The 27,952-nt window shown below is 37.2% G+C and overlaps 1 protein-coding gene across 2 annotated transcripts; it reads right to left on the bottom strand.

Annotated features, from left to right (window-relative positions):
• Positions 1-46: 46 nt before the first annotated feature.
• Positions 47-26,357, bottom strand: tasor2 (transcription activation suppressor family member 2). 2 transcript variants are annotated; one of them, XM_022670598.2, is made up of 22 exons: positions 25,477-26,357; positions 23,200-23,348; positions 22,995-23,090; positions 22,816-22,888; positions 18,097-18,188; positions 17,514-17,651; positions 17,213-17,340; positions 16,458-16,471; positions 16,128-16,227; positions 15,929-16,023; positions 15,227-15,327; positions 15,053-15,125; positions 14,869-14,940; positions 11,328-13,472; positions 9,634-10,405; positions 8,423-8,864; positions 3,420-7,277; positions 2,897-3,019; positions 1,855-2,008; positions 1,639-1,744; positions 1,126-1,307; positions 47-420 (listed from the first exon to the last, which is right to left on the bottom strand). In XM_022670598.2, the coding sequence occupies exons 1-22, from the start codon at positions 25,505-25,507 to the stop codon at positions 323-325; spliced, it is 9,042 nt and encodes a 3,013-aa protein (XP_022526319.2). In that variant the 5' UTR covers positions 25,508-26,357; the 3' UTR covers positions 47-322. The 2 variants fall into 2 exon arrangements, with proteins under 2 accessions (XP_022526319.2, XP_049342165.1); XM_049486208.1 differs by having other exon boundaries at positions 23,200-23,239; positions 25,477-26,356.
• Between the last annotated feature and the right edge of the window lie 1,595 nt (positions 26,358-27,952).

The raw sequence follows: 27,952 nt of genomic DNA, 5'->3' as shown, positions 1-27,952 counted from the left end.
CCACTCAAAAAAAATAAAAAGAAACCCACCACAAAAAACACACTAGTACCAAACAAAGTGTTTTTATTAAAATTAGAATTGTCAATATGATTTATAAAACCATATGAAAGAAAACAAAGAATACACTAAAATACCATTGGCATTTCTTTTTGTTTTTTACAGTATTTAAAACTGAAACATATGAGACTCTTTACATGTTTATACTTCTACAGGTTTAGCATATTCACAGCATAATAACTTATACTATTAACAAGAGGCACTCGCCCAATGGCAAGTTACCGTATTATAGAAAACAATGCCTAAATGTCATTTACAGTTAGCATTAAGAAACGGAACATGTGTCGTTTGAAAGAATCCGTGACAGCGTGTAAATATTCATTGTTAAAATTCCATTTTTCCCAAAAGACTCTGTTTGTGTATCTGAAAAAGAAACCAAACAATAAGCACATTAATATCAAACATAAAACAGCAGCTTATTAAGCCACCCGATAAAAAAAAAAAGATGGAAACTTTCCCTTCAGTTTATTAGAAATTAAGCCCAAATTGTCCGCTATATTGTTAATCTTGGTAGACACAATTAAGGATATTTTTATATATTTTTTTGTTTCAGTTGTCTCTGTGATTTGCAGCTTAATAACATATTTACAGCTTAATTTAATAACAGAAGACAGCGGAGTCGCCCTCTACTGGTCTGCATATGTTAGTTTCATGACAAAGAAAGACATTGCTAAAAATTTAAGACTGCCATGATTCAATTTATTTTTTTAAGTTTAAAAATATTCCAACAAGCACTGGATGTTAATCTACACAGAGTTCTCTTGTAAAAACTGTTTATTTGGGTGAGTAAAGCGCTGTTGTTTATTCACAGTAAGCTTAGATTTCCAGATTTCCACTAAGGCTTGGTGCAGCACCATTAGCGGCTAACAGCTAGCCGGTATGCCAGGGCTTGTTTTAACATGGTAAACATGCAGACTACAGTCAAATATACTTAGAATGTACTTACAAAGGACTATTTTTAGGAAATTAAAGAATTTTAATAGCATCTTATAGTACGAAAAACACTGTATATTTTGTGAAGCTTAAAACATGCATTAAACAAACAAAAAAATAAAGCAAGATTTTTACCTGTAATGAACACAGGGAACCGCGCAGAGGCATTCTGGATCTGGAGACGAACCAGACAGCGAAGGTAGTCCGGCCTGTCTCGTGAAATGACATCACACTCGTGATAGGGCAGGACCTCCACAATCCCAGCTTCCTGACAGCAGTCCATGAAATGCTTTTTCATCTGTGCCTCAGGACTGCATCTGCGGGAAATCGGGCCAATAATGCGTTAAAGAATGACTGATGTGTTTATAACACTTTACTCTTACTATAACATCTTTTGCAGAGGGAAAACTACAAAACACAATATTTGTATATTTATTTTCAGTACTTGAGTAGTAATATTGCAAATTGTTTAAAAAAAGTGCAATGAAAAAGCGCTACTATAGTACTTTTACTTAAGTCTGTTTTTTTAGTACTTCATACAATTTTGCTTGTGTTGGACAAATGTATTTTGGTTATATATACAGTATATTGAAGGGAAAAAAAAAAAAAAATATATATATATATATATATGAAAGTTTGCATCCGCACCTTGCATTTTCCCGAAGCTTGCGGCTGTCCCTGTAGTGCAGAAACCATTTCCACTTCCCTTTTTTATCCAGTTCCTCCATAATGCCCATGACCTTTTTCATGTGCTCTATTTATACATTTCAGAAAAAAAGCAGAATTAGCATTAAATACAGTTTCAGAATTCAAGCAATGAAAGAAAAGAGAAAACTATATATTTATGAGTAAAAAAAACACTACCTAAACTCAGGGTGTCGAAAGCGGTTTCATCAACTACAACAAAGCCTCCTTTAGCGAAGAGTTCTTGATGTGTGAGGTTCACAACATCGTCCGGCTGGTCAATCCCTGCAAACAGGACTCTCGAAGACTTTTTCAGATCAAGCAAATGTGGGACCTGAAAAAATATCAAATATCAATATTTTTATTAAAACTTATAGGTGAAAATGTATAGGTGCTCTAAACTCTCCAAGACTCCTCCTTAAATTTGACTTTCTAAAGTTACTTCTTCATTACATCATTTACTTTTATCCAATTTATCTAATTTTATTGTAATAAAAATAATCGTTAGTTTCAGCCCTAATTCTAAATATGATACTTTTCTGTATGTGTTGCTAAAGAGGATTAAATACTCCTAAATTAGTAAATACCAGGAATTGATATAAGAATAGATTTATTGGTTCACTTTCACAGAATTTTATTTCACAACCAATATTCTTCACCATAGGTTTACCCTAGTCATTTGCTTATAGTGCCACCACATGGAGTAATGAAGCACCAACACTATATATATATATTTATATGTATACAGCTCTGTATAAAATTAAGAGAGCACTTCAGTTTCTGAATCAGTTTCTCTGATTTTGCTATTTATAGGTTTATGTTTGAGTAAAATGAACATTGTTGTTTTATTCTATAAACTACAGACAACATTTCTCCCACATTTAGAGCATTTATTTACAAAAAATAAGAAATGGTTGAAATAACAAAAAAGATGCAGAGCTTTTAGATCTTAAATAATGCAAAGAAAACAAGTTCATATTCATGAAGTTTTAAGAGTTCAGATATAATCAATATTTGGTCGAATAACCCTGTTTTTTAATCACAGTTTTAATTTCATGCATCTTGGCATCATGTTCTCCTCCTCCACCAGTCTTACACACTGCTTTTGGATAACTTTATGCTGCTTTACTCCTGGTGCAAAAATTCAAGCAGTTCAGTTTGGTTTGATAACACTGGGAGCTGTAATCTACCTGTGTTATAACAAATGCAAAAAGTGACTTACTTCACATATGTGCTCAGCAATGTCCTCATTTCGTATTATGATAATAAGAGGAGTTTGCTCGTTGTCATCAATGTCGAACTCATAAGGCTCAACAGCCGTGTGTCCCTCTGCTTCCAGCAAGTCCTGAAGATCAGAACAATATAAACCAGTCAGCACATTTTAATGATCACACTATAATAAAATATCCAGTACACTGCATTAATATATATATATATATATCTTATGTTAAGCATTAAAAGTGCTTATTTTAAGAACAATGTCCTTAACCAGTCGAGCTAAGAATTAATTAGAAAAGTGCAAAAAAAGTCACCAGTCAGGTTATTCTGAATATTGAGTCCAGATTTAAGATATAAAATCAGGGATTTTTACTTGATTTAGGTTTAACTTCAAGGTTTTTAAAATTTGCTTATGTTAAAAAAAATCCTACTAAGAAAATATGTGCTTTTCACATAATTATAAGCTAATTTTCACATAATTTCTAAAATGTTTTGCAGTGTAAATCCAGTTTCTCATGTTTTCCTACCTTTGTCTCCTTAAAAAATGGATCGTCTGATGTAACGAGGATGAAGAACTTGTACTTAATCTTGCACGACTGCCTCACAATCGAGTTCAGGTTGTCATGCAGATGGTCGAACATGGCCTTTTTGATTCGGCCGCAGAATGCCGGCTGCTTGCTGACGGGAGTGCTCTCCGAATCCCACTTTCTTTGCATCTTTCCTTTCTGATGAGGAAGTTTCTTTTTGGTACAAACATCGTTCATCATGCTGCTGTAGGACTTGGCGCACTCTTTTGATATGTCTGATATTTTGGAGCAGGACGCCTCACTGCTGCTTTCACAAAAAAGGCTCTGGAGGTGCAGGGGTTTACCGTAACTGCCCGTCTCTCTCGAACCTTTCCTTTCAGACATGTCCACGTTTATCTTAAAATTCGTAAGACTCGGCCACATGCCGTCAAACTGACTGGAGCTCTCCTGCTCGTCGAGTCTCGAAAACTGAATGGTCATGAGATTCTCAGCTGGGTTGAGGGACGATCTGTGGTGCGACTTTTCTCTGGAAGAAGAAGCCTTGCAGGATTTTACCATTTGGTTCATGTTCTCAGAGAAGACGAGATACTCTTGTTCCATTACAGACTGGGTGTTGTCTGTATTTAGCCTTCCACCTGTTGCACCTGATGATCGCTTTGAAGAGGAAGCATTTTCATATATGACTCGATTTCCTTCCTTGTCGAGCACTGTGACAATCGAAGATGGTGGATTCTGGACAAACGTATGGTTCTTCTCTCCTGCATCAAATATTCCTTCCCTCCTGAAGTATCTGTGCCAGTCAAAAGACTGTTTGCTGTCTCTTTTCTGATGATACGGGCTACAGGTGACCGTCCTTAAGGTTTTAGTTCGATCTACACCACTGGAAATGGTCTTATTTATGCTGTACGTTGAAGCTTCATCCCACTTTTCTTTAGAGGAAGCTTTCTTACGCTTCTTTGTTCTGTAACAAACATCTGAGTCGTCACTAGATCCGGATGAATCCGAATCGTCGTCTTGATGTCTGAAAGGAAAAGCTCTTTTGTTTGGCTTTGCCACAGTGGATGTGGACGCTGCATAGTGAAAGTCGTGTACCCAGTCAGGAATGTCTGAATCACTCTCTGTAGCCTCTCTTGGCTTTTGTGCAAGTTCTCTATGAATAGAAGTACTGTTTCTGAATTGTGCAAGAGGAGCCTCTGGATCCTCATCACATGCGTAGGGTTCCCTGAGATTATACGGTTCATCTGTGCTGAAGCTAGACCCACGCATCCATGACTCTGCTTCGTGTTGCTTGGACCAAAGGTCAGATTGGTCTTTTTGAAGCTGGATATCTTTAGAAATCTTTAAACTCCCTCTCGCTGGAGAATTGGCTTCCTCGAGTTCTTTAACTTGATGAAAATGAAGTTGACCCTTCTTGGGCACATGGTGGGCATCACTGACAAATGCCTTACTACGATCAGGCACTTTTTCTTCAGTGTCCTGCTTAGTAGTAGACCGAGGCGTACCTTCAGAGAATGATTGCGCCCTGTCTGAGCTTCCGGGGGAGCTGGAATTGTGCGTTCCTGTACCTGAACTTGAAGTAGAACACACCGACCCGTCAGATTCAATACCTGTACAGGCTGTAGGGCTACTGTTTGCAGGCGTGTGGAAGTCTAGCAGTTGTAGAACTCTCTGAATCCTTAAATCATCCTCTCCCCCGAGACTGTAAGGCAGTTCGTCCTGAGTAGGGGTGCAGCTTCTGCTGTTGATCTCATTCTCGGTATCTATTTCCAGAGAAGCTGGTGACACCTCGCCACTGTCAGAACTGTGCTGCCTCTTCTCGTAATTTTCGTCTTTTAGGATACCCTTGGATTCAATTTCTTTGCTTGAATCAGCTTCCTGCACTTGTGCAACACTTGTATTTGAAATGGTTAGATTATCATCATTATCATCATCCTCATCAGCTGCTTTGGTTGAGTCAACATCACTAGACTCGATTATCTCTCCCGATTCTGGGCTTGTGGGTGTAGATCTAGGGGAAATCTCGCTGTAGACACTTTCAGATTTAGTCGGGCTGATTTCGGGAGCCTTATTCTGAACCTGAGGTGACTGATCGAGCACTACGCCTTCACTTTTACTTTCTGCTTGGATGCTAGTGTCACTGTGGTCTTTCTTCAAGCTCTGATTCTCTGCAGATAAATTATCCGCCATCTTTGTAGACTCTTCTTGAACATTACAATCGTCAGTGTGCTTATCATCATTATTGTCCACCACCGACGTCTCAGCTCTCGTTTCTCTTTCCTGAAGCTTTACACTGCTAGAATCGACCTTTTCATCAAGTTCCTCAACTTGACTCTCATCCTCTGAATCCTTCCCATCAGAGATTTCCATATCCACACAATCTGTGCAGTCTTTTTCTGATGTAGACACACGAGACTCTGAGACATGAACATCTGAGTCAAGTTCGCTGTTTGCATGGTCATCACATGCTGTTCCATGTTGTTCTTCTTCAGTTTTCTCACATTCATGACTTTCTTTTATCTTGTCAGACGCAACTTTATCGATTTTCTCATTTTCCTCCAAGACGTTGAGGTCATTTTTGGCGGCATCTTCTTGAACCATTTCATTCATTTCAACTTCCATGCTTTTTTTTTGGTCATCATCATGACCCTCATCCACAGAAGTGCGATCAACGACATCAGGCTTAGGTCTTATCTCTTCTTCTTCGTCTTCTTTTTCTTTTTCTGTTTTTCCTTCATCATCTACGTTCTGCAAACTTTCAGGCAAGCCATCTCCAACCTCAGTATTATCGATTACGTCTTGCACATCTGCAATTTTGCCGACACTGGACTCGTCCACAGGTATAACTTCAGCCTGTTTTTCCTTATTGTTTGTTTCACGTACATTTACGTTTTTCTCGTCATGCATTGAAACATCTTTTCTAGCATCTAGTTTTGGGTCATGCATTGAAACATCTTCTCCAGCATCTGGTTTTGAGGTTGGATCTTTGACCTCAGGCATCTGCATTTCTTTGTCTGTGGTCTGAACAGTATGTGCATCCGCAGTCGCATCATTCCCATCATTCTGTGCATGCTCATCTCCATCTCTCGTAGGTGTGATCTCATCCTTTGCCTTAACTAAACTCTCATCCACAGGTATGTCCTTTGTGACATCAAGCACAGGTTTTTGGTCAATTTCCACAAGTTCCACAGACATGGGCGTGTTTTCTTTGATATCAGGCTCAGATCTTTCTTTGTCTCGTGGACTATTTTTGTCAGTGTCCACAGATGTTTTATCTTTGCCATCAAGCACTGATATGACTTTAGTTTGTGCATTCTTTTTAACATTAGATCCATCAGAAACCACAGACCTGGAAGGATTATTGTTTTCCAGGGTCTGAAGTGCTGCTCCACCTTGAGCTTTAGACACAACCTCTTTGGGCCTTAATGCAGGCACCGTAACTGCTCCAGTATTGTCCTTTATACTCTGTGGACCCAGTATGATTTTTCTCTCAGGAGCTGGATCAAACGTTTTTAAGAGAATCACAGGCCCAATAGGCAGAAGTACCTGGTGGAATACAGTGAGAGATCTTGGATCAAAGGTTGGGACTATGCACGGAGCCACTTTCATAGAAGTTTGGGTCATATTAAGGGCCTCTGGCACTTTTTGCTCGTTGCACACAGGTGCATTCATCTGCCCTTTCAATGATTTCAAGTCTTCTATGTGCATATTTGATGCCTGTTCACACAGATTACTGTATGCACTGTTCTTCTCCAAGAGTTTTGTGTAAGGGGTTTCAGTGGAGGCGTCGTTCTCTCCATCACTTTCATCAACATCCATAACCAAACTGTCTTTTGCAGGCTTTACAGCTGGTCTGTCATCCTGAAATAGATACAAATAGTTATATTAATCTATGCAGGATATTTTATTAGGAGAAATTATGTCTATTATTTCATAGTATGCTACAATATGCTGATCTGAGTACATAGCAAATATCTTAAGACTTCTAATACAAGCAAGATAGATCATTATTATTAAGGAATGGACTAAGGAATGGACTCCTCAAGAACTTTGAAGGCATTATGTGATATCTGGCACAAAGACCTCAGGGGCAGATCCTCTATGTCCTGTAATTTGTGAGGTGGGAGCAACACAGACTGCATCAGTAAGCCTCAGGTGCCCATCACCCGGTCGCTAGTTCACTGGTTGTACTGGTTTGTAGGTTCAGAGAGCCATCAAGCCATTAAATTTGTTTCTCATCCAAGTGGTTTCCATCCTTATGCTTGAAGCTTATAATTTTTATCAGTGGTATTAAATGTATAAAACAAATTGTGGATTGTTTAACACTTAAAGGTGTTCCTGTATAGCTTTAATATAGTCTTCAATATTAAATTTACAAGGGTAAAAACTTAAAATTAAAAAGAAAACAAATAATGAGAAGAAATATGTCCAAACCTTTGGCTAGTACTGTATTTAGGGTTCATTCACGTTTTTTTCATGACTTGTCAATGCAAATTTTCATGACGATTCAGTAAAACAAAACGATCAACTAAAATTATAATTAAAATAGTTTATAGTCGGTCTGAAACGAGTCAGATGAAATGTTGAAACACATTGTGCATTGTGTAGAGCTAAATTACTGAATTAATTCTGATCAGATTTATTTGTTAGCTCAAAATAGATTTTCTCTATTGATAAACTAAAAAAAAAAACAACATTTTTAGACCAAATTTTCATGACGTTTTCAAAACTTTCTGGGTATTTTTATTTTTCAAAACTTATCGAGGTCGGAAAATTGCTATTTTTTTTTTAATTCCTGACTTTTCCAGGTTTTTCATGACCGTACAAACCCTGTGTATATTAGATACTGAAGGTCAATGATACAATTTTTTTAAAGATATACTACTGCTTTAAATTTAGAGGAAAAATAAATATGACACCTACAGGTTGTACACAACACCATATTTCTGGTAGACAAAAAACAGATTTGTAGAACTTTACATTACTCTAAATACTTAAATACTTACCACAGCAGGTAATTTTGTAGGAACATTAGGAGCCTGGTGTGAACTGTCCGTGGTACTGGGCTTTTTACTTTCTGTTGTGTTTACCAGACTTGTTTTTGTGTCAGAACTGGTTGCAGGTCTCTCCTTACTGTTTCCTTGTGTTACAGTGCAGTTACTGGAAGGCCCAGACGTTTTGACTGACAGATCCAGAATATCTGCTGCAGGACGCAATGAATCGTCTTTGTCCTCTTTGGAACTCAAATGAACGCCAGGCTGTTTTGAAGCAGCCTGAATTGGACTGATAGTGTTGGGAACATGTGGAGGGTCTTTTTTCTCTAGAGGTGCACAGTTCTGGTCAAAGTGAAAGAACCTTGAGGTGCGCTTGCTGTAGAAAAGACCTATCCACATATGGAAGATGAGATGGACCTGCTCAAAGGTGTCTTCAATGCCGAAATCCCATTTGCTGAGAAGATAAAGAAAGTGCAGGAAATAACCAGCTTGATTACTTTCTGACTTGCATTGTGTTTCAATTTGTGATAAATAAAAGCTACACAAACGCAGACATGTCTTCTGTTTTGTTAAGTCTGTATCTACAGCTTTTAGTTTCCCAACATGCACCTCATGGCCAAGAGTATGTGGAAAAAAAACAGCATCCTAACGTTTGAATGAAACTTAGCATACAATCAGGAAAACTTCATAGAAAACAGTGGTATAAACATTTCATTAAATTTCTGCCCTGCTAGAGCTGTCCCAGTTATCGAAAAAGTAATGTGAGTGGCATTAGATGCTAACCGCTAGCGGCTAATGCTAATGCTCCATAGATAGATTAACATTCAGTGCTTGTTTGACTTTAAAAGTAAGTTTTTTTTTTTTTTTTTTTTTATCGAGTTTTGTTTACTTAGCTTAGCTTTTAGTAACCCAACCACCCACCCGCTGTGGGACCTGCTAAATTAGAAGGAAAACATGGTGACATCCCTGTTTCTAACATGGGGTTTGCATAATGCGCTTTATAATCCGGTGCACCTTATAGTGTGAAAAATATGGTATTTTATTATCCTATTTGTTTATAGAAATAGAAAACTACTACATGTACATGAGAAACGTTTTAGCTTTTTTTCTAAATTAATTAAAGTAGACTATTAAACTAAGTCATCACTCCTTCAATAATATTATGGTGAGAACATTAAAATATTTTATAACGGATAAAAAAAATAAAAAAAAAGACCACATACCCATGCAGCGCTCTCGTCACGCTTTTCTCCAGAGCGTCATTCGTGAACCTGCTGTCAAATCTACAGTCATACTTTTCTTTCCAAAGTCTCGCAACTTGCAGCAGGCCATCTTTTTCAATGACGTGCCGGTGGTGGAACGACCTCGGCCTTTGTACTCTGGAGGATGGGTGGGGAACATCTAAGGATGCCCGGTGTCTCCATCCATTTTTTCCTCCTCTCTCCTCATAGATTGTGCCACTACTGTGATGTGGTAACTTCAGGTGGAGCTTAGGGTCCAAGGAGAGAAGAGAGCCAACAGATCCAGCAGGAGGGCGAAACTGGGGGGGCGCTCCTGATGAACCTGATAGCAGAGAGGTGGGCTGTGAGTAAGAATGCTCTTTTGATATTTCCAACAGCAGTTCCCCCGGTACTAAAAGACTCTCTGGAAAAGGGGACTGGGGGGGTAATTTTAATTTGGCAGAAGAGCCTCGCAACAGAGCGTGAAGGACCGACTCCGGCGAGTTACTCGTCTTGGCTCCAGCATGGCTCTTCTTTCTGGCTTTTGCTGGATTAGGCAGCATTTTCTCACTATTCGCACTGAGGGCCAAATCAGCCAGAAGATTAAGAGCATCAGAATGCAGGGGTGGGCTGGTGGCCAGTGCCGCTTTACTGCTTTTGCTCTCAGAGCTAACAGCTTTTCCTACCACCCTGTTCCCAGTAAGTGCAGAAACGGGCTGTGGGCCAGCTTGTTTAACTAGTTCATTTGGGGCAGAAGGGCCAAACATGATGCATCCTGTGAGAAAAAGAACAAAACACAGAGACAACAGAGCATGAAAAAGCAGCAAGGAAGAACGGGCATGAAACCAAAGCAGCATATTTTATACGCATGCACAAACATGCACACAGCAAAAAAAAAAAAAAAAAAGCAAGCAAGCAGCAAAAGGAGACAGACAAGCTGCAATAGCCTGGTGCTCTCCCTACTGAAAATGTACTAAACACATTATTAAAAACATATTATTACAATGTGATGAGCAGAAATGTAATTATAACGGTTAAACTAGTTTTTTTCTTTTAATTTAATGATTTTTAGTAGGGTTAGCAGGACAAACAGAAGCTAAAAACACAAGCAAATAACAAATAACAAGTATCCAGACGAGTAACATCACATCATATCCTCAAAGCTTCTTGATCACATACAGATTTGCTATAATTTTATTTCAAATTTTTCTCCCATTTTTCTCCCAATTTATCTATAGGCCAATCAACCCACCCATTTAGCTCCTGCTCAACTATATATCCCTCATCACTAGTGATGCCACAACACAAGGACGGTTAAGACTAGCACACGCCTCCTCCGACACACTATTTTTGAACGAGTGCCGAGTAGCATCACAGCGCTAATGCTCGAAGGAAAGTGCAGCGACTCTCTTTTGATACATCAGCTCACAGATACATCAGCCTCGTGCTGATCCACATCACCCTCAGAGTGATGGAAAGACGAAAGAGCGCCATCTACTGTACCCACCCAGAGCAGCAAGAGAGCAAGGCCAATTGTGCTCTCTCGGGGCTCCGGCAGCTGATAGCAAAAGCTACATAAACAGGATTTGAGACCTAGCAATCTCCCAATCATATTGTTAGCACTTTAGACCACTTAAGGCGACGAGTGCAAGGCTAAAAAACAACAAAAAATATACAAACAAACAAACATTTCATACCATTTTCTTTCGGCTTCAGCTTTTCGTGAGACGGCGGGCTCTTAAGCTCTCTCCAAGACACAAGGACTTTTTTGGACGGTGTAGTTTTGCTCGGCTCATTAGCAGTCAGTTTATTCACTTCTTTCAGAGGACTCAACTTTCCACTCTCAGATTTGTTCAAGTCCACATCTGTGCTCGGCTTGTCCTTTTTCAGTTCAGGCTCTGTGTTATCCGATTCTGATTTTTCCTGAGATTTAGTCTGTCTTGCTCTTTTGAGCACAGTCTTTAGTTTACTGATGGAAATTGCCTTGTAGACGCTTTTTTTGGGCTCCGGAGTCGGTGACTGTTCTGTATTTTTCTGAACAGATCTGGAATCTTTCTCATAAATTTGTTGGGAAGATGGAGCTGTAGCTGCTGTGTTGATGGGAAGGTTTTGTAGTATGTGTGTTAGGGGCGAATGTTGATCGTCCTTATCCAGCTGTAATGGAAAAGGTATGATCGGTGAGTCATTTTTCTCTGGTTTATCCTTTACAGGACTGGTAGTAGAGACCAAGGAAGAGTCTTTGCTTTCTTTTAAATCTTGAGACGTCTTTATGTCTGCTTCTGCAACTTCAGATCCATGGGGAACAAAGACAAAACCACAGTCTGTGATTATGGTCTTGAGCCCGTATCGTTCTCTCATGTTAAAGCCTTCCATTTTTCGTTTCGGTGTGCTGGACACACTGCTTTCTGTGATACTCGGCGGCTCTGTAATGGTGGGACTTTTACTTTTCTCCACTGAGGTCTCACTGGTTTCACTGCTCTTGACAATGGACCTCAATGCCCGCTTTTTACCATCATCAGGACTCCAGAGCTTCTTACGCCTTGGGAGAGAACGCCAGTCTTTTCTCAGCGGATCGCTGTGTGAGGAATCAACCACTAATTCACTACTACTGCTCTGTCCAGGCGTAGTATTAGTAGTAGTGTTGTGATCAGGTCCAGCTGATGCTTCGTCCATTTGCTTAAGACTCCGTTTCAGACCCTTCCTTTTCCTTCTGCGGTATCCCTGTAAATGTTTCGTGTTGCGCTTTTTATGAGGTAAAACATTAGTGCTGTTTGTTAGCGGTTCTACTTTTTCACTTTCTACAACCAATTCTTCAATCTGTTTTTCTGACGGAGTAGAAGCTGAAACAGACATCGGAAGATCTGCTTCTTTTGGAACGTCCTTGTCCACAACAGGTATACTCCCAGAAATATCATCATCAAGCATCTCAGCTTCTACTTCAGGATGTGGATTGGCTCCATCCACTTTAGCTGCCACCACATCACTCGAGACATCACTTTTCTCTTCTGTTAAAGGTTCACTTGTGGTTTGAAGTGGAGTTTCTTTTGATATTTCTTGTGGAGACTCCACTGTATCTCCACTGTGTTCATTAGCATCATTAGCTGAGACATTCTCAGGTGTTTTTTCACTGTCTGCAACCATTTCAACACTTTGTTCAAGCAATTCCCTCGACGTAGGTGAGGAATCTGTCCTGTTTAAAGGGTTTTCAGAAGATACCACAACCACCACTGTACCAGGTGTGCCATCCTCTTCTTGCAAAGCAGAGTGAGGCACATCTGCAGGCACTTCTTTCTGATTCTCAGTTTGCTCTTTGACGACTGTGGTGGTTTTCACTTCCTCGTTATTACTTCCACTCACAGCAGCTTCCTCCGCCACATCCCCTTCCTCAGCCACAGCCACGCCAGCAGGTGTTTGAGGAGCCTCCTCAGGTGAAGATATATAATAATAGACATCGTCATCGTGATCGTCATCACTGCGCTGCTGTTTTTCAGGAACGAGGAGCTCCACAGCCCTCGCTACCGGAATCACAAAGCCGCATGGATTGTTCAAGTACTTCTTTAAGCATGCCCCAGCACCTTCTGTCCATTTTGGGGCAATCAATGGGAAACCATCAGGTACATCGTACTGGTCTGGAAACATACTGGCTTCCCGAGCAGGGCTGCTTGACAGTCCAGGTAAAATTAGCGTAGCAAAGTTCTGCAGATGCTTCTCCACTGTGCCGAGGGGCTCTCCCTGCTGACTCGAAGGACACTTCTCCATTTCTGATTCAGCGTAATTCAATGCTGGGAGGACCCGGAGAACCTCTGCTGAAATCTTAGGCTTGCTGTGTGGCCTCTTGGTTTCTACACAAATAGAAAAACAAATATTTTGTTACTTTAGTTTCTCAGAAATCTGATTCTGATTATATCTATACTTTCCTGGAGTAATTATTGTTATTTCACACAATTATCTGAATTTTCTACTCATTACTCCTATTCTATTTCAGCTCCTTTAATTACAGCTTCTCATCATTTAAAAATAAACCTATGCAGATAAATCTCTCCATCCAGATAGAGTGAATCTGATTGTGATTGGGTGTAGAGAAGTATACACATATTCCATTCCAACTCCCTATTTGTAGCCTAGTATGAAGAAGATCCATGCAGAGGCTCAAGATAACTTCAGACAAACTCCAGTTCAACTAAGCTTTAGCTTTAATATATTTACATTCTACTAAAATACATTAATTTACAATAAAGCATACATGAAGCTGAAACAGGGAACAGCCTAGTGCAGGGGTGTCCAAACTACGGCCCGCGGGCCATTTGCAGCCCGTTTCCTTTTTTGGAGCGGCCCGCAAGGTATTTTAGAAATCGAATGAAAGTTGGCCCGCTGTTAAGCAGGTTTTTATAATGTGAGATTCAAAGTTTGAACGCTAGGTGTCAGAAACGGACCAAAGAGTCTAAAAGTGGAGAGAGTGCGCATTTCTAGCGCAGAAAAACGGGCCAAAGAGTCTAAAAGCGGAGAGGGTGCGCATTTCTAGCGCAGAAAAACAGGCCAAAGAGTCTAAAAGCGGAGAGGGTGCGCATTTCTAGCGCAGAAAAACGGGCCAAAGAGTCTAAAAGCGGAGAGGGTGCGCATTTCTAGCGCAGAAAAACGGGCCAAAGAGTCTAAAAGTTGCCGTAATTAAGGAGTTTAATATTAAGAGACATCATGAAATTAAACATCAATTTTAAAAATCTTAGTTTACACAACACTGTCAAAGATAAAGATAGTAAGTCAAGTAAAATGGTGTGTAAATGAAATAATCAGGAAAAAAGTATTATTTAAAGTGGTATATTTCATTTTTTGTTTTATTACAGAGTCTGTGGCCCGTGACTTCAAATATATTTCTCCGTCTGGCCCCCAACAAAAAAAGGTTTGGACACCCCTGAGCTAGTGCATCCTAAATAATACTATCAACATTAACATTTTTATATTTTAATATTATAGTCGTTATGACTTTTAGCCTTATTGGCATTTTCCCCCTTACATTACTTTTACTTTTATACTTTAAGTAGTTTTGAAACCACTTACTTAAAGAGTAAAAAGCTTGAGTTGATACATTTTCAACTTCTACAGAAGTATTTTAATAAACACTACTATCTACAATATACTTCTACCTACAGAGTAATGAATGGAGATACTTCTGATAACTTTGATTCAAAGACTGCTGAAGTTTGCAATGAAACGAGTGACAATCCAGAGAAAGTTCCTCACCTCTTGGTACTGTTCTGGAGTCAGGGAAAATGAACAGGCCTTGAAGACCAGAGGCCTTATCAGTTCCAACACCTACAATATAAACATTTCCCATATTTTACTGTTCAAGGTAAAGCGTTAAAAATATAAATATTTATCTAACATGTAAACTTTATTCTGAATAATACTGGAGTGATATCTTTACCTTCGTAAGACAAGAAATGCGACGAATGCAATATTATAAGGAAACCACCATCATCTAAACATACAACAAGGGCCTGTGTGTAAAAAAGGAAATGAGTATGAGGAATTGCATATTCATAAATTCAAGCTCAATACTTCCCTAATCCAAAAACAAACCACTGCACTCCACACTTACCAAATCTTTCTCCTTCAACTCCTGAGTTAAAAGAGACAGATCGCTCTTTTCTTCCAAGGAGACGACATCATACAGTCTGAAACATCTGCTGTCCAGAGAGACTAGAAAGAAAGAAAATGTAATTAAAGAATTACGATAAAACACACAATGCAGTGGGAAGAACAATCTATATATAAAGCTCTAGAAAAAAAAATAAGAGACCACTTAAAAATTATGAGTTTCTTTGATTTTGCCAAATTAAAAACCTCTGGAATATAATCAAGAGGAAGATGGATGATCACAAGCCATCAAACCACCAAACTGAACTGCTTGAATTTTTGCACCAGGAGTAAAGCAGCATAAAGTTATCCAAAAGCAGTGTGTAAGACTGGTGGAGGAGAACATGATGCCAAGATGCATGAAAAAAAAACTGATTAAAAACCAACCAGGATTATTCCACCAAATATTGATTATTTCTGAACTCTTAAAACTTTATGAATATGAACTTGTTTTCTTTGCATTGTTTGAGGTCTGAAAGCTCTGAATCTGTTTTGTTTTTTTTCAGCCATTTCTTATTTTCTGCAAATAAATGCTCTAAATGACAATATTTTTATTTGGAATTGAGAAACTGATTCAGAAACTGAAGCGCTCTCTTCATTTTTCCAGAGTTCTATGTGTTCTGTCTAAAAGCTACAAATAAATCGAATTAACTTTAAAACACACCTTCACCGAGAAAAGAAGTTTCAAAAATTGATTGGGGTAACGTCTTCCTCAGCTCAGAGACTCCAATAGCGTGGTCAACTTTAACTGTTTTAGAACTGGGAACAAACACAAGAACGGTCAGAACATCATAATCTAAACTTTCAACCATTTAACTGGATTATTTATGGCAACATAATTCATTTGAGACAGCCTCACTCACAGATTTGCGGGGAACGTGGCTCCATGGATGGACTGCAACCCAACATTGTATACAACAGACTCGATCTTGAGTTGGCCACTCCATGGTTGGTAATGAAATGCTGTAATTAAAGGTTTGCATTAAATGCAAATACATGAAATGGTCTATTTATAGACAACTTCAATTTAAAGAAGCCTTAGATTTAAATTGCCCTAGTACATAAACTGTCTAAACTTTTCACTGATTTTACATAGTATTAATGTCATATTTTACAAATAAATGTGCAGTAACAACCATTGTAAAAAAGTCTTTAATAAAAAATTACTGAAAGATTATTAGAGAAATACTTACATGTTTTTTCTTGACTGTGGAAGGAAAACAAAAAAGAGAAGTCTCAGTATCAAGGCTGTGTTTACATTCATATTTTCAGGGCTGGGTTATGGGGTTAAACTGTACAAAATGTCAAGTTTGTATAGTTTATAGAGTATGTAGGCAAAGGAGCAGACATGTTTAAAAGTACTAAGAGACTCAGACTTCAGTAAAAGTACTCCAATACTCTATAAAAAAAAGTAATAAATTATTTTTTGCACTATAAGGCACACTTAAAATGCTTTATTTTCCCAAAAATCATCAGTGTTTTAGTTTAGTTCTCCTCAGGGTTCCTTAGTATAGCGCTAGTTGTTAGCTGCTAATGCTTATGCTGCTGCACCTAGCCTTAATGGAAATATGGAAATCTTAGCTTACTATAAAAAAAAATAAATGGAAGCACTTTACTTACCTAAATAAACAGTTTTTAGAAGAGAAGTCTGTGTTGATTAACATCCAGAGCTTGTTTGACTGTTTTCTGTTTAAAGATTTACAGTTTTGTTCACTTAACTTAGCTTGGCTTTACAATGGCGACATCCATGTTCCTTACTAGTGTTGTACAAAATGTGCCTTATAATCTCATGCGCCTCTAAAAATACGGTAATTACTGTGTAATTACCTGTAACAAGCCTCCTACTTGACAAAGATAGCATGTAGTTAAAGGCTTATGAACTGTAGCTATAGGCCTACAAACTACAAGCTATGGATTTTCTATAAAAAGTTGAATTTATACTGCTGACCTTTTCTCTTTCAGCTGTAGTGAGGTGGAAGTCTTTCCATAAGAAAAGGCCACGACAGCGAATGGGCACACGTGCCTCGGACACGGCTCAGGCTTATTTCCTCCATCCAGCAGCTCATACAAATAATACTGAAAAAATAAACATTAACTTCAGCTGGGCACACATTCCTTAATACACATGCAGTAATCTGAAACGCTGAGCAATGAGCTTTTTAATATGCCAAGCTGGGTCATGTATAAACAGGATTTAATGTTTCAGAAGTTAAAAAGTTGAAATGCATAACCAATGAGGTGTAAGTCACCTGAGTCCGCTCGAAAGCCAGGAAAGAGCTGGTGGTGGCGCACACTGCTCCGAGCTGGTCGGACACATGGCAGTCGAAGCCAGCGGTTGGAGGCGTGAAGTTCTGGGTGTAGTTTTCCGTCACCTCTTTAACTCGACCCTAAAAACATCATTTAACATTAATTTTAGAATGTCCTGATCACCAGATCTCTTTTTATAGAAATGTGAATTTCATTTTCCAGCAGGATTTTGGCACACTGCCAAAAGTACCGATTGGTCTTTTATATTATATTCTAATTTTCTGAGACACAGAGATTTTAGGATTTGTATTGGCTGTAAGGTATAATAATCAAATAATAAAGTAAAGTAACATTTTAATGATATTAATTTTTTTTGAGATGCACCTATATGTATTTTTTTTTTTTAAGTAAAATTGTTATTAGGGATGCACTAATACAATGCTTCCGAAACTAATACTGATGCTAGATTTTCAATCATCTGTAAATACCAAATACTGATACTGATAACATCTCTTTAATTACCTGAAAGGTGCCTAAAAACCCTGACATTAAATTATATAAACTCAATTTAATTCAGGTTCTCACCTTTGTCAACTTTAGGAGGACAATGTAGCCGGTCTTGCCATCATACCAGCGTTTCAGGTCAAGGCAGTCAGAGTACTTCGAAATATATACACCTGGTTCAAAAATATAAGTCAAATGTTTTATTAGAATGAAAAATACGTTTTTCCCTTTTACAATCAACAAAAGGACTTTTTTTCCACACAAAACACACTTACACTGTTGTGTCACTTTTTAGTGAGTAGAAATGTCTCTATAGTTTGATACATAAACTATAAACTACAGCTCTGGAAAAAATGAAGAAGCCACTTCAGTTTCTGAATCAGTTTCTCTGATTTTGATTTTATAGGTTTATGTTTGAGTAAAATGAACATTGTTGTTTTATTCTATAAACTACAAACAACATTTCTCCCAAATTTCAAATAATTAAAATAAAATTATTGTCATTTAGAGAATGACAGTTTTCAGAGTTCAAATAATGCAAGAAATAACCCTGTTTTTTAATCACAGTTTTTTTCATGCATCTTGGCATCATGTTCTTCTCTTCCACCAGTCTTACACACTGCTTTTGGATAACTTTATGGTGCTTTACTCCTGGTGCAAAAATAAATACAAGCAGTTCAGTTTGGTGGTTTGATGGCTTGTGATCATCCATCTTCCTCTCGATTATATTCCAGAGGTTTTCAATTTGGTAAAATCAAAGAAACTCATCATTTTTAAGCGGTTTCTAATTTTTTTCCAGAGCTGTGTAAGCTATAGCCAGAATTGGGCATATTTCTAACCACCTCTAACCAACAGCATCAAACTTTCAGCATTTTCAAGCCCTAACATGTCGCCAACCAACGTAAACAGAGATAAACTTAAGGAAAAACCAGTTTCTCCACATTGTTAGGGGTGAAGCAGCACACAACAGGCTTGTAAGAAAGAGACCTGGCCTATAAACACAGAGCATGCTCAGAGAGAGAGAGAAAAAAAAAATCAGTATACCTAATAAAACTGCCACTGAAACAAACACTCATAGTGTCGAGATATAATTACTATAACAAGCACATTATTACTACTAATCTAATGTATAATTTTTAATGATTCTTCACAGTTTCAACAAGAAAAAGAAAAGGAAGCACAAAACATTCGAGCAGGCAGACCCTGATACTGCTGCTGGGCTTCAGCACACAATGTTCCTCACAGAGAGAGAAATAGATGCAGGGAGGGGGAAGGAAACCCAACCCACCCCTTCGACTCTGATTCCTCTTATTTCCTCCTAGTTCTCAGAGCGCTTTTTCATGGAAAAAGTCAGGCCAGAATCCACCAGGCTTGTGTTTGCCTTCTATACACTTTACACTGTACACAGACTCTTACTCTTACACTGTATGTTATGGTGTTTTTGTTATGGTGTCTTTCATTTATCTAATTTAACACAGCAATCACAATTAACTGAGTTAGACATGTTAATGAATGGAATTAACATTTTAAAGTATACTGTAAAAACTGATAAAGCATTAAAATGTACAGTGTTTAAACAAAACTGTACTGACCAAATTGTACATCACAACAGGGAACATACATAAGTTTAAATTTCGTTAAGTTTAACTGGATGATGAATTGCACTATATTTTGAACTAAAATCACTGTACTTAGTATGAGAACGTATTTAAATAGTATTTTTTAGAGATCTGTCTATGGAGATAAAACAGTATCACCAGAACCTGCACCAAAAAACATGATACTTGAAAATAAAGTGTGTGAAATCTGGTGTTACCTTTGAATATTTAGATGTTTTTGTAATTGACCTGAATTTGTTACAATCTAAATTTTAACAACCTAAAATTTATTTACCTAAATTTTTACAACCTGAATTTTAAGGACCTGAATTTTTTAATCCCTGGATATTTATTTGATACATGTCTTTTTTACTTAAAATGTAGTACCTGAATTATTTTATTTAGCTAAAAGTTGGCTTATCTATCATTTTTAAACTGTTCTAAACTGAAATTTTAATACCTGATTTTACTGATTTTATTTCTAAGGATAATGTTTTTTGGTTAAGGTTATTTTGACACTAAGTTTAACTCCATATTTGTTACTACTACATTGTGAAAATATTGTAAAATTATATTTTTACCATATTTTTTTTATATACTTAGTGTTTTGTTAACGCTCTGTTTTAATAGCCCTACTTTAGTTCTAGCTTCTTTGTGCGTTTTTTCACTTACCCTCCTCCTGCCCTGATACCAGTGGAAATCATGAGTTGATCATTTAATCATTTGATCATTTTAAGTCCTGCATATCTGAGGCAGCTGGTTGAAGGCTTTTTGTTTCCTCACTATGTCTAATGTTTAATCTCTACCGAAAAAAGCAATCAAAATGTCATTTTTAACTAAGTTTTAAGCTCTCTCTGTGTTTTCTAAATGTCCCTTTCTCAAACAGTGATCACAGAGGAGTTAGCTGGACTTGCAGCACTCTGTACAGTTCATATTTGTCAATTTAATTATTATTTTTCATGCTCTAAGTCACGTACTCTTGCTCCATTTGTTCCATAAGCACTTTGAGCTTTCTGTTTCTGTTTCTCAGCCCTAATGCAGGATATAAAGCTGTACATCCACACTTTCACTTTCAAAACCAGAGGAGTGCCTGGCCTGGACAGATCATATGGTAAGAGCATATTTAAACTTGTATTTCTGTGTTAACTCTGTGTATATTTGGCTATTTCTAGCTACTGTCGGCTTCTATTTACAGCCTGTAGATCATTGTCAGTAATTCTCAGTGAGGCTTGCCAGAAGAAGGTGCCAGACGTGTTATTATGTTAGTCCACTTGAGCTGAGAGAGTACTACACATAAACATACATAAATATATACATGTCGGACGTGTCAGACGTGTGAGACTGTCTTTAAATAGCCTCTAAATACGTTTAATCGATTACATCTAGTTTTATAAACATGAATTTAAGTGTTTACGTGTCTAACATGTATGCTGATCAATGTGTAGCAACTGTGGTAAAGAAACTGAAACTAAAGCCCAACACTGAAATTAAAAAGCATGGGGGCTTTCAGTTTCACATTAGAAAAAAAGAAACAAAAGTATGGTACATGATATAAATGATGGTATAAAATTATTATACGTGTGTAACACACTAAAGCAGTGAGCAGTTTATGGTTAAAAAGCATCTTCTATATTCTAGAAGAATCTTCTTTTTGTAATACAACCATTTATAAATGGCATTTATAAATGATTATTAGAAATATTATCAGAAAAGCACATTAGCCATGCAGAACGGCAAGATATTAAATAAGAAATAAAGGTTTTCAGTGTAGATTTTTAATGGCTACACATATTGTGATGATCTGGGCATTAAATTATGTGTAATGTGGCATGTCAAATTAGTTGGTGCGCAAAAAAATCCAATATTATTTGTATTATGTGGATCTCAATAGTGCCTCAATTTTTAAGATTTTAATAAGATTTCAACTCCAGATTGTGCATTATGGTGGTGAAATATTAAATATGTGTTTGTATACAAACTGTTGTTTGGATGCACTTTAATTTAATTTTTTTTTTTTTTTTAAGAATGGATGAGGAGCAAAAGTGCAAGTCCATCTACTGTACCTCTGCTTGACTGATTCACACAGTTTCAGATGCATTATCTCCATTCAGGCCCTGGATCAGAATTTTGCTTTCGTTTTATTTCCATCCCTTGTTTCTCCTATTGACTCCCATTCATTTGGTTCCATACAAAATCCCAAATCTTCCTTTTGCCGACAGCAAATTTAATTTTTCTCTCCATTAGGGCAGGTTCCCAAGGTTCCCAAGCTAGGATCCACAGCCATCCTGTTCCACACTCATCCCTTATTCCTCCCATTCAGTCCCATGCATTTTTACACAAGCTCAAGCCATAGAGTTTATGTGTCCCAACAATCACCAAAATTGATGTACTTCAACAGGACAGGTAACGGAGCTCTACTCCAGAGCCATACTTATCTGCAAGTTATAAGCCCAAAGAAACTTAACACGAAGTTTAGGGTTTCCAAAAAACACTATTTAGACAAATAATTGGCTTAAATCTTCATAACATTACACAAGTTAGAATGTCTGAATGCAGAATTGAATTTCAAATACTCAGAAACTTATATATAGACACCAAGATAATTCAAAGTTTATCCAAATCTTATTCAGGGAACAAAACGGCCATCTTGAAAAATGGCAGCCATATATTTTTTTATGTGGCTAACTGTGCTAAGCACTAGCTATTTTACCATTCAGAGGCAAATATATCAGATTATAGTCTGAGTATTTACTGTGTTAAAACAAGCTACAAGAGCTTGGTAGCTAATATTGCACTGGCTTACTGGAACACTCAGGGTTCCTCAGTGTAGCACTGTCAGGCGGCATTTACTAGCACTAACCACGGCTTAACCGCTAATGCTAATGCTGCTGCTGCTGCACCCAACCATAGGGGAAATCTGGAAATCTAAGCTTACTGTAAATAAATGGATGCGCTTTTCTCACCCAAATAGATACCACTATCCAGTGGCTAGACCTGCTGAAACTGCTGAAAACAAAATATGGCGAGATCCCTGTTCTTTACTAGTGTTGCTTAATGTGCCTTATAATCTGATGTATGAAAATAGACCAGAAAATAGACGTTTATTATTCTTTGGTTGAAGTAAAACACAACAGAGTAGAACAAACAATCACACACACACACCATCCTGCGATAGAGCTACCACAGCTGTGGTAATAATTACCCTTTGAGGAATCTCCGAGAATGGTGCATGTCCCTTGTCCCACCATTAATCCATTATCCGCAAGTGTATTTGCCTTTAAACAAAGAGGAACAGGCTGTCAGGAGGAAATATACTGATAACACTGGATTTACAGACAGCTGCACAATGGAGTTCAGTATTGCAGTGTTGCAGATACGTACCCTGGATTTCTCATCAAATAACAAGAAGCCAAAAGACTCTTCCAGTTCCCCTTTAGAGTAGCCATTTTTCTGTTTCTCAGCTCGGAAAGCAGAATACTGTCAACATACAAAGGAGGACATCAGTGCAGCAACAGCAACATTTACAAAAAACTGCTAAAGATTAAAGGATAAATAAATTCATAAAAATGTATGTAAGTATATTTACCCGTTCTTGAAGTTTTGCACTATTGATCAAATACGCTGAACTGTAAGTAAAACACTCATTGGACTCCTCATACAAGTAGTTGTTCCGTAGAGGCGCTAAAATACTGCTGTCAAAGGTTACTGAGCCTGGAAGTACAGGCTCAAGAAGACCTAGAACATAAATCAAGAAAAGGATATAAAACACTATGTTTATTATCAAAAGATTTTAAAATAATCTCATTTTAAAAGAGCTAATACATTACGAATCATCTTGTAATGCTTCTACAGATGACCCAATTCCTTTTTGTCCATCAGTATCGTTCAGTTAAGCCTAATATACATAAAACTGTGTATTATTCCAAGATAATTATCTACTCAAATGATGGCTTACCATCATATAAGAAAATAAAAAGCTTAATATATGTTGTATTGATCTAATAGTTTATCATAAGACTATTATTTCACTTTTTTATTAGGAAGCCTTTGGAAATATGCCCCAGAAGGCAAACACAATATTCAGATTACCAGTAGTTTGGATATCAATAATATTTTTATTGCTAGTCAAAACTGAATTGAATTATGAAGATCTGAAACTGCACATATGCAAAAAAGACATATCCGATATCCTGAATAAGCATCTGTACTAGACAGTTTCATAGATAAGAGGACCTGAACTTTTTACTATGAGGAATTAAAGTGAAGAAAGCAGAAATTACAAATTCTACTTCTAAAAATATAGTATATACATCTGTAAGTTTAGTTTTTACTAAAATATAGTCATTATAAAAAGAGAGTACAAAAGATAAAAATTCCATGCAAATCAATTGAAATAGATGAAATACATGATGGCTTTACAAATATACAGAGCTGATATTAGTACTAGTACAACTTTGATACTGAAATCTCAACTGAGACTTTGTGTTAGTATAATAGCATTACAGAGAACTTGTACAAGTAAAAACTAGGGGTTTTGGAAAATACTGATATTGCACTATATCACAATATTAATATCACAGCTAGCTACATTTAATTTATAGTTTACACATAAAGTTAGGTGTGAGCCAGTGGTTAATTTTGTTGTGTTTAATTCTGGTCCACTAGGTAGCAGTGTTGTAACCTACACTAGCGTTGTTAGATCCTACTGTTATAATAGCTATAAACATAAAAGTTAATAAAATAAAGTAAAGAGAACAAAATCATAATATTTTGAAAGTAAAATCTTAATAATTGTTGGGAAAAAAATATGTACGCTAAGGCATTTCAAGAATAAAGTCGTATTTATTTGGAGAATAAAGTCATAATATTTAGAAAAAAATACAATTCGAGAATAAAGTTGTAATATTTCGAGAACAAAGATGTGTATGCTGTGGCATTTCGAGAATAAAGTCGTGATATTTTGAGAATAAAGACGTACGCTATGGCAATCGTATCAATCTGCAATCCAAAATGTTTTAAAACAATAAAAATACATTTAAATTAAAACAATTATTTCAGTGTTTTATCCAAACAGTGCATTATTGCTAATGTGTACATTATATTGATGCAATATCGATGCTAAAAGGATATATCGTGCAGCCCTAGATAAAAACATAGCTAGCTAGTTAGCTAGCTAACGTAGCTAGCTATTTACAGAGTTACAGTAACTTAGACAACGTTTCATATTCGGAATAATGTAATTAGTTACCAAGGAAGGAAACACGCAGACAGGTAGTATATAGTTTAATTTTGGCACTTATTATGTAAACTAACTAGTTAATTAGGTTAACTATTTAACTAAGCTAGCTCTAATTAAATAACTAAATAGTAAATAGTTTGACAACTCACGCACACAGAGCTAGCTAGCTTTAGTTGGCTGCTGCTATGTGTCAAGGACATAACTACTCTATTTAGCTAATTACCTAGCTTTTTTTTTTTTTTGAGACATATCCATGTATACTTATATTTACTGTAATCGTCTTGGTGAACAAGCTAAGCTAACTTCTAACGTGGAACCTGACTGGATAAATATATACAAACTGGTCTGGATACTGGGTTAGCTGGTTTTCCAGCTTCGGGATTGAGGATTGAGGACTGTAACGTTACAGTGAGGAACCCATAAACACGCAGCATGGAGTTCCACCACAAGTTAACATAGTTAACGCAGATCAGATTAGATTAGATTTGATGAAATCACGAAATAGACACAACTTCGACTTGTTTAACTACATTATTAATCGATAATCTAAGTCTATAAGAGGGATATCTGGAGTTGGATCAGCGCTGGAAGTAGTTTAGGAGTGTGAAACTGGAGTCAAGTCACCTTCTTTAGCTAGCGTAGCGTCATTCTCCATGAAGGCGAGGCATCTGGTGTTTGTTCTCGTCTTGCTGCTTTTCCTTCCTTAAACTACATTTCTCTCCTTCCAGGCGTCTTCAGCTTCGACTCAAACCCCAGAACTGAAGCTTTAACTCCTCACAGCGCTTATCCGAAGGTGAACATGGTGGTCTCCAGCGGGGTAAAGGCTGTATTTTGTGAGCAGGGCTGTAACTGAATAAACTGGTTGGATGGCCTGAGGGCTGTATAGTTGGGCTGGTTGTGCAACCAGGAAGAACCTTCTCCAAACAGCTAGGCTAAGCTAAGCTAAGCTAAGCTAACACCTACAGTTAGCCTACCAGGCTAACGGCTAACGTTACACCGCGCAGCTCGCAGTTTATCACACTTATTATTAGTATTTAACTCTGTAACTCTCACTGCAGCTCAGATATCCCCCCCAACAGCTGGATATCAGTCCCCCGGAGCCGCACGCCGGCTACCAGCCCCCTGCCCGCGCTGCCCGCCGCCTCGCTCCGCTCCTGAGAAGCGTCGAGAATCGAAAAAGAAACAGAAAGTTAAACGGCCGCCTCCATTTTGTGCGTCTCCCTCCTGCCTGCTGTTTCACTTTTCCGGCGCTGGTGGTCGCGATATTACTACTACTACTACTAATAAACTCTAATTTCACACTCTACCAATATAGATTAACTAATATCGATATTACTGCTTCCCCTAAATATAGTTTAACTAACGCTAATTACCTAATTTAAGGGGTTTCAGTGTGTTCATAAAACGGCGTCCTAGTAATCCAAGCTAGGAAGGTAACTCATACTTTTTACCACCGCGTTTTAGAGCCTCTTAAATAAAAACAGTGGTCATGTATGAGAATAAAGTCGAACTATTACGACTTTATTCTCATAATATTACGACTTAGTTCTCGAAATGCTGCACATAGTCTGCTACAAAGCTAACCTCAACAGTCTACTAATATAGATTAACCAATATCGATACTACTGCTGCCCTCTGCTTAACTCCAATTTAACACTCTACTAATATAATTAACTGAGATTAATTAATGCTAGTTAACTAATAAAGATTTTTTAGTGTGTTTAATAAAACGGTGTCCTAGTAATCAAAGCTAACAAACTTGAAAAACTCTCCACCACTGTGTTTTTGAACCATGAGTCATGAGTCGTATTTGTCCTCGAACTATTACGACTTTATTCTCATAATATTACGACTTTCAATATTTTAAATAGTAATTTATTATTTCGAGATACTATATCATTGTTTTGAGTATCTCAAAACAATGACTTAGTATCTCAAAATATTGAGATATTGAGCAGTTTATTTGATAGTATTCATTAATTAATAGTATTCCTTTTGCGTCTTAGTCTCACTCTGTCTCTGTACAGTTTACTCAAAATATTGAGATAGTATCTCAAAATAATGACTTACTATCTCAAAATAATGACTTAGTATCTCAAAACATTGAGATAGCAGTTTTTTTTTATAGCAGTTACTTAATAATAATAAAAAAATGGGCGGGAATGGGCTTCCATAATTTTGAGAATAAATTTGTAATATTTTGAGAATAAAGAAGTTTGCGCTGTGGCATTTCGAAAATAAAGTCGTAATATTTTAAGAATAAAGACGCACACTCTGTAATTTTGGGAATAAAGTCGTTATATGTTGATAATAAAGGTGTACGCTATGGCATTTGGAGAATAAAGTTGTAATATGTCAAGAATAAAGACTTCTACTCCTCTACTTCTCCTTCATTCCTACTCCTCCTCTCCTCTTTCTCTCATCCTCCTCATATTTCCTCCTCCTTTCTTTTTCCTCCTCTCAAATGCAGCCACTGCAAACTGTCAGCAAATCATCCTGTTAAATGTCGAGGTTTAAACTTCTGTTCATTGCAGATACAAAAAAAAACATTAAAATGATGTGAAATATTTGCCAATCAAATAAAAGTGGAATCCTTGTGTTATTTATTTTATTGTATTTTATTTTATTCATCTCTTTTTTATTTGTGCATAATAAGTGATGATATATGTTCTTCAGTCACGTACATAAATAAAAACAATTAAATTAAATAAACAATAAAAAATAATTATTTAAATAATAATAAAAAAACGTGTGTCAGGTGTTTTGTGGGCGTGGCCACAGTGATGTCACTCCAAAATCTTTAAAACATTTCCTGGGTAGGACACTGTGGAGTATCGTCTGTTAGTGTTAGACGCCCTATTGAGAATTTTTTTTTTTTTTTTGGGGGGGGGGCGGGGGCACAGCAACAGTATTGAAACTCTTACTGTTTAAGTATGGTTTATGAAACAGAAAGGTCAATATAAAATATAAATTTTACACACAAGCCTTCAATGCAATAAAGACAGAAAAGAGCATTATTTAAAATGTTCCCATTGCTGGATATAATTCAGGTCTGAAAGGGTTTAAAAAGAAGTTTAAAAGCTTTTAAATAATGTATTTG

The sequence above is a fragment of the Astyanax mexicanus genome, chromosome 12 (assembly GCF_023375975.1).
Source record: "Astyanax mexicanus isolate ESR-SI-001 chromosome 12, AstMex3_surface, whole genome shotgun sequence".
Classification (NCBI taxonomy): Eukaryota; Metazoa; Chordata; class Actinopteri; order Characiformes; family Acestrorhamphidae; genus Astyanax; species Astyanax mexicanus.
Note: the sequence above shows the minus strand (reverse complement) of the source record. Positions and strands in the feature narration are given on the sequence as shown.

Coding starts and splice junctions, on each gene's coding strand:
- tasor2 (XM_022670598.2), bottom strand. CDS start 25,507: ATGGAGAATGACGCTACGCTAGCTAAAGAAG. Junction 23,349..25,476: donor CGCTACGCTAGCTAAAGAAG/GTGACTTGACTC, acceptor TTTATGTTCTAG/GTCTTCTTGAGCCTGTACTT. Junction 17,652..18,096: donor TCCTCCTAAAGTTGACAAAG/GTGAGAACCTGA, acceptor TGATGTTTTTAG/GGTCGAGTTAAAGAGGTGAC.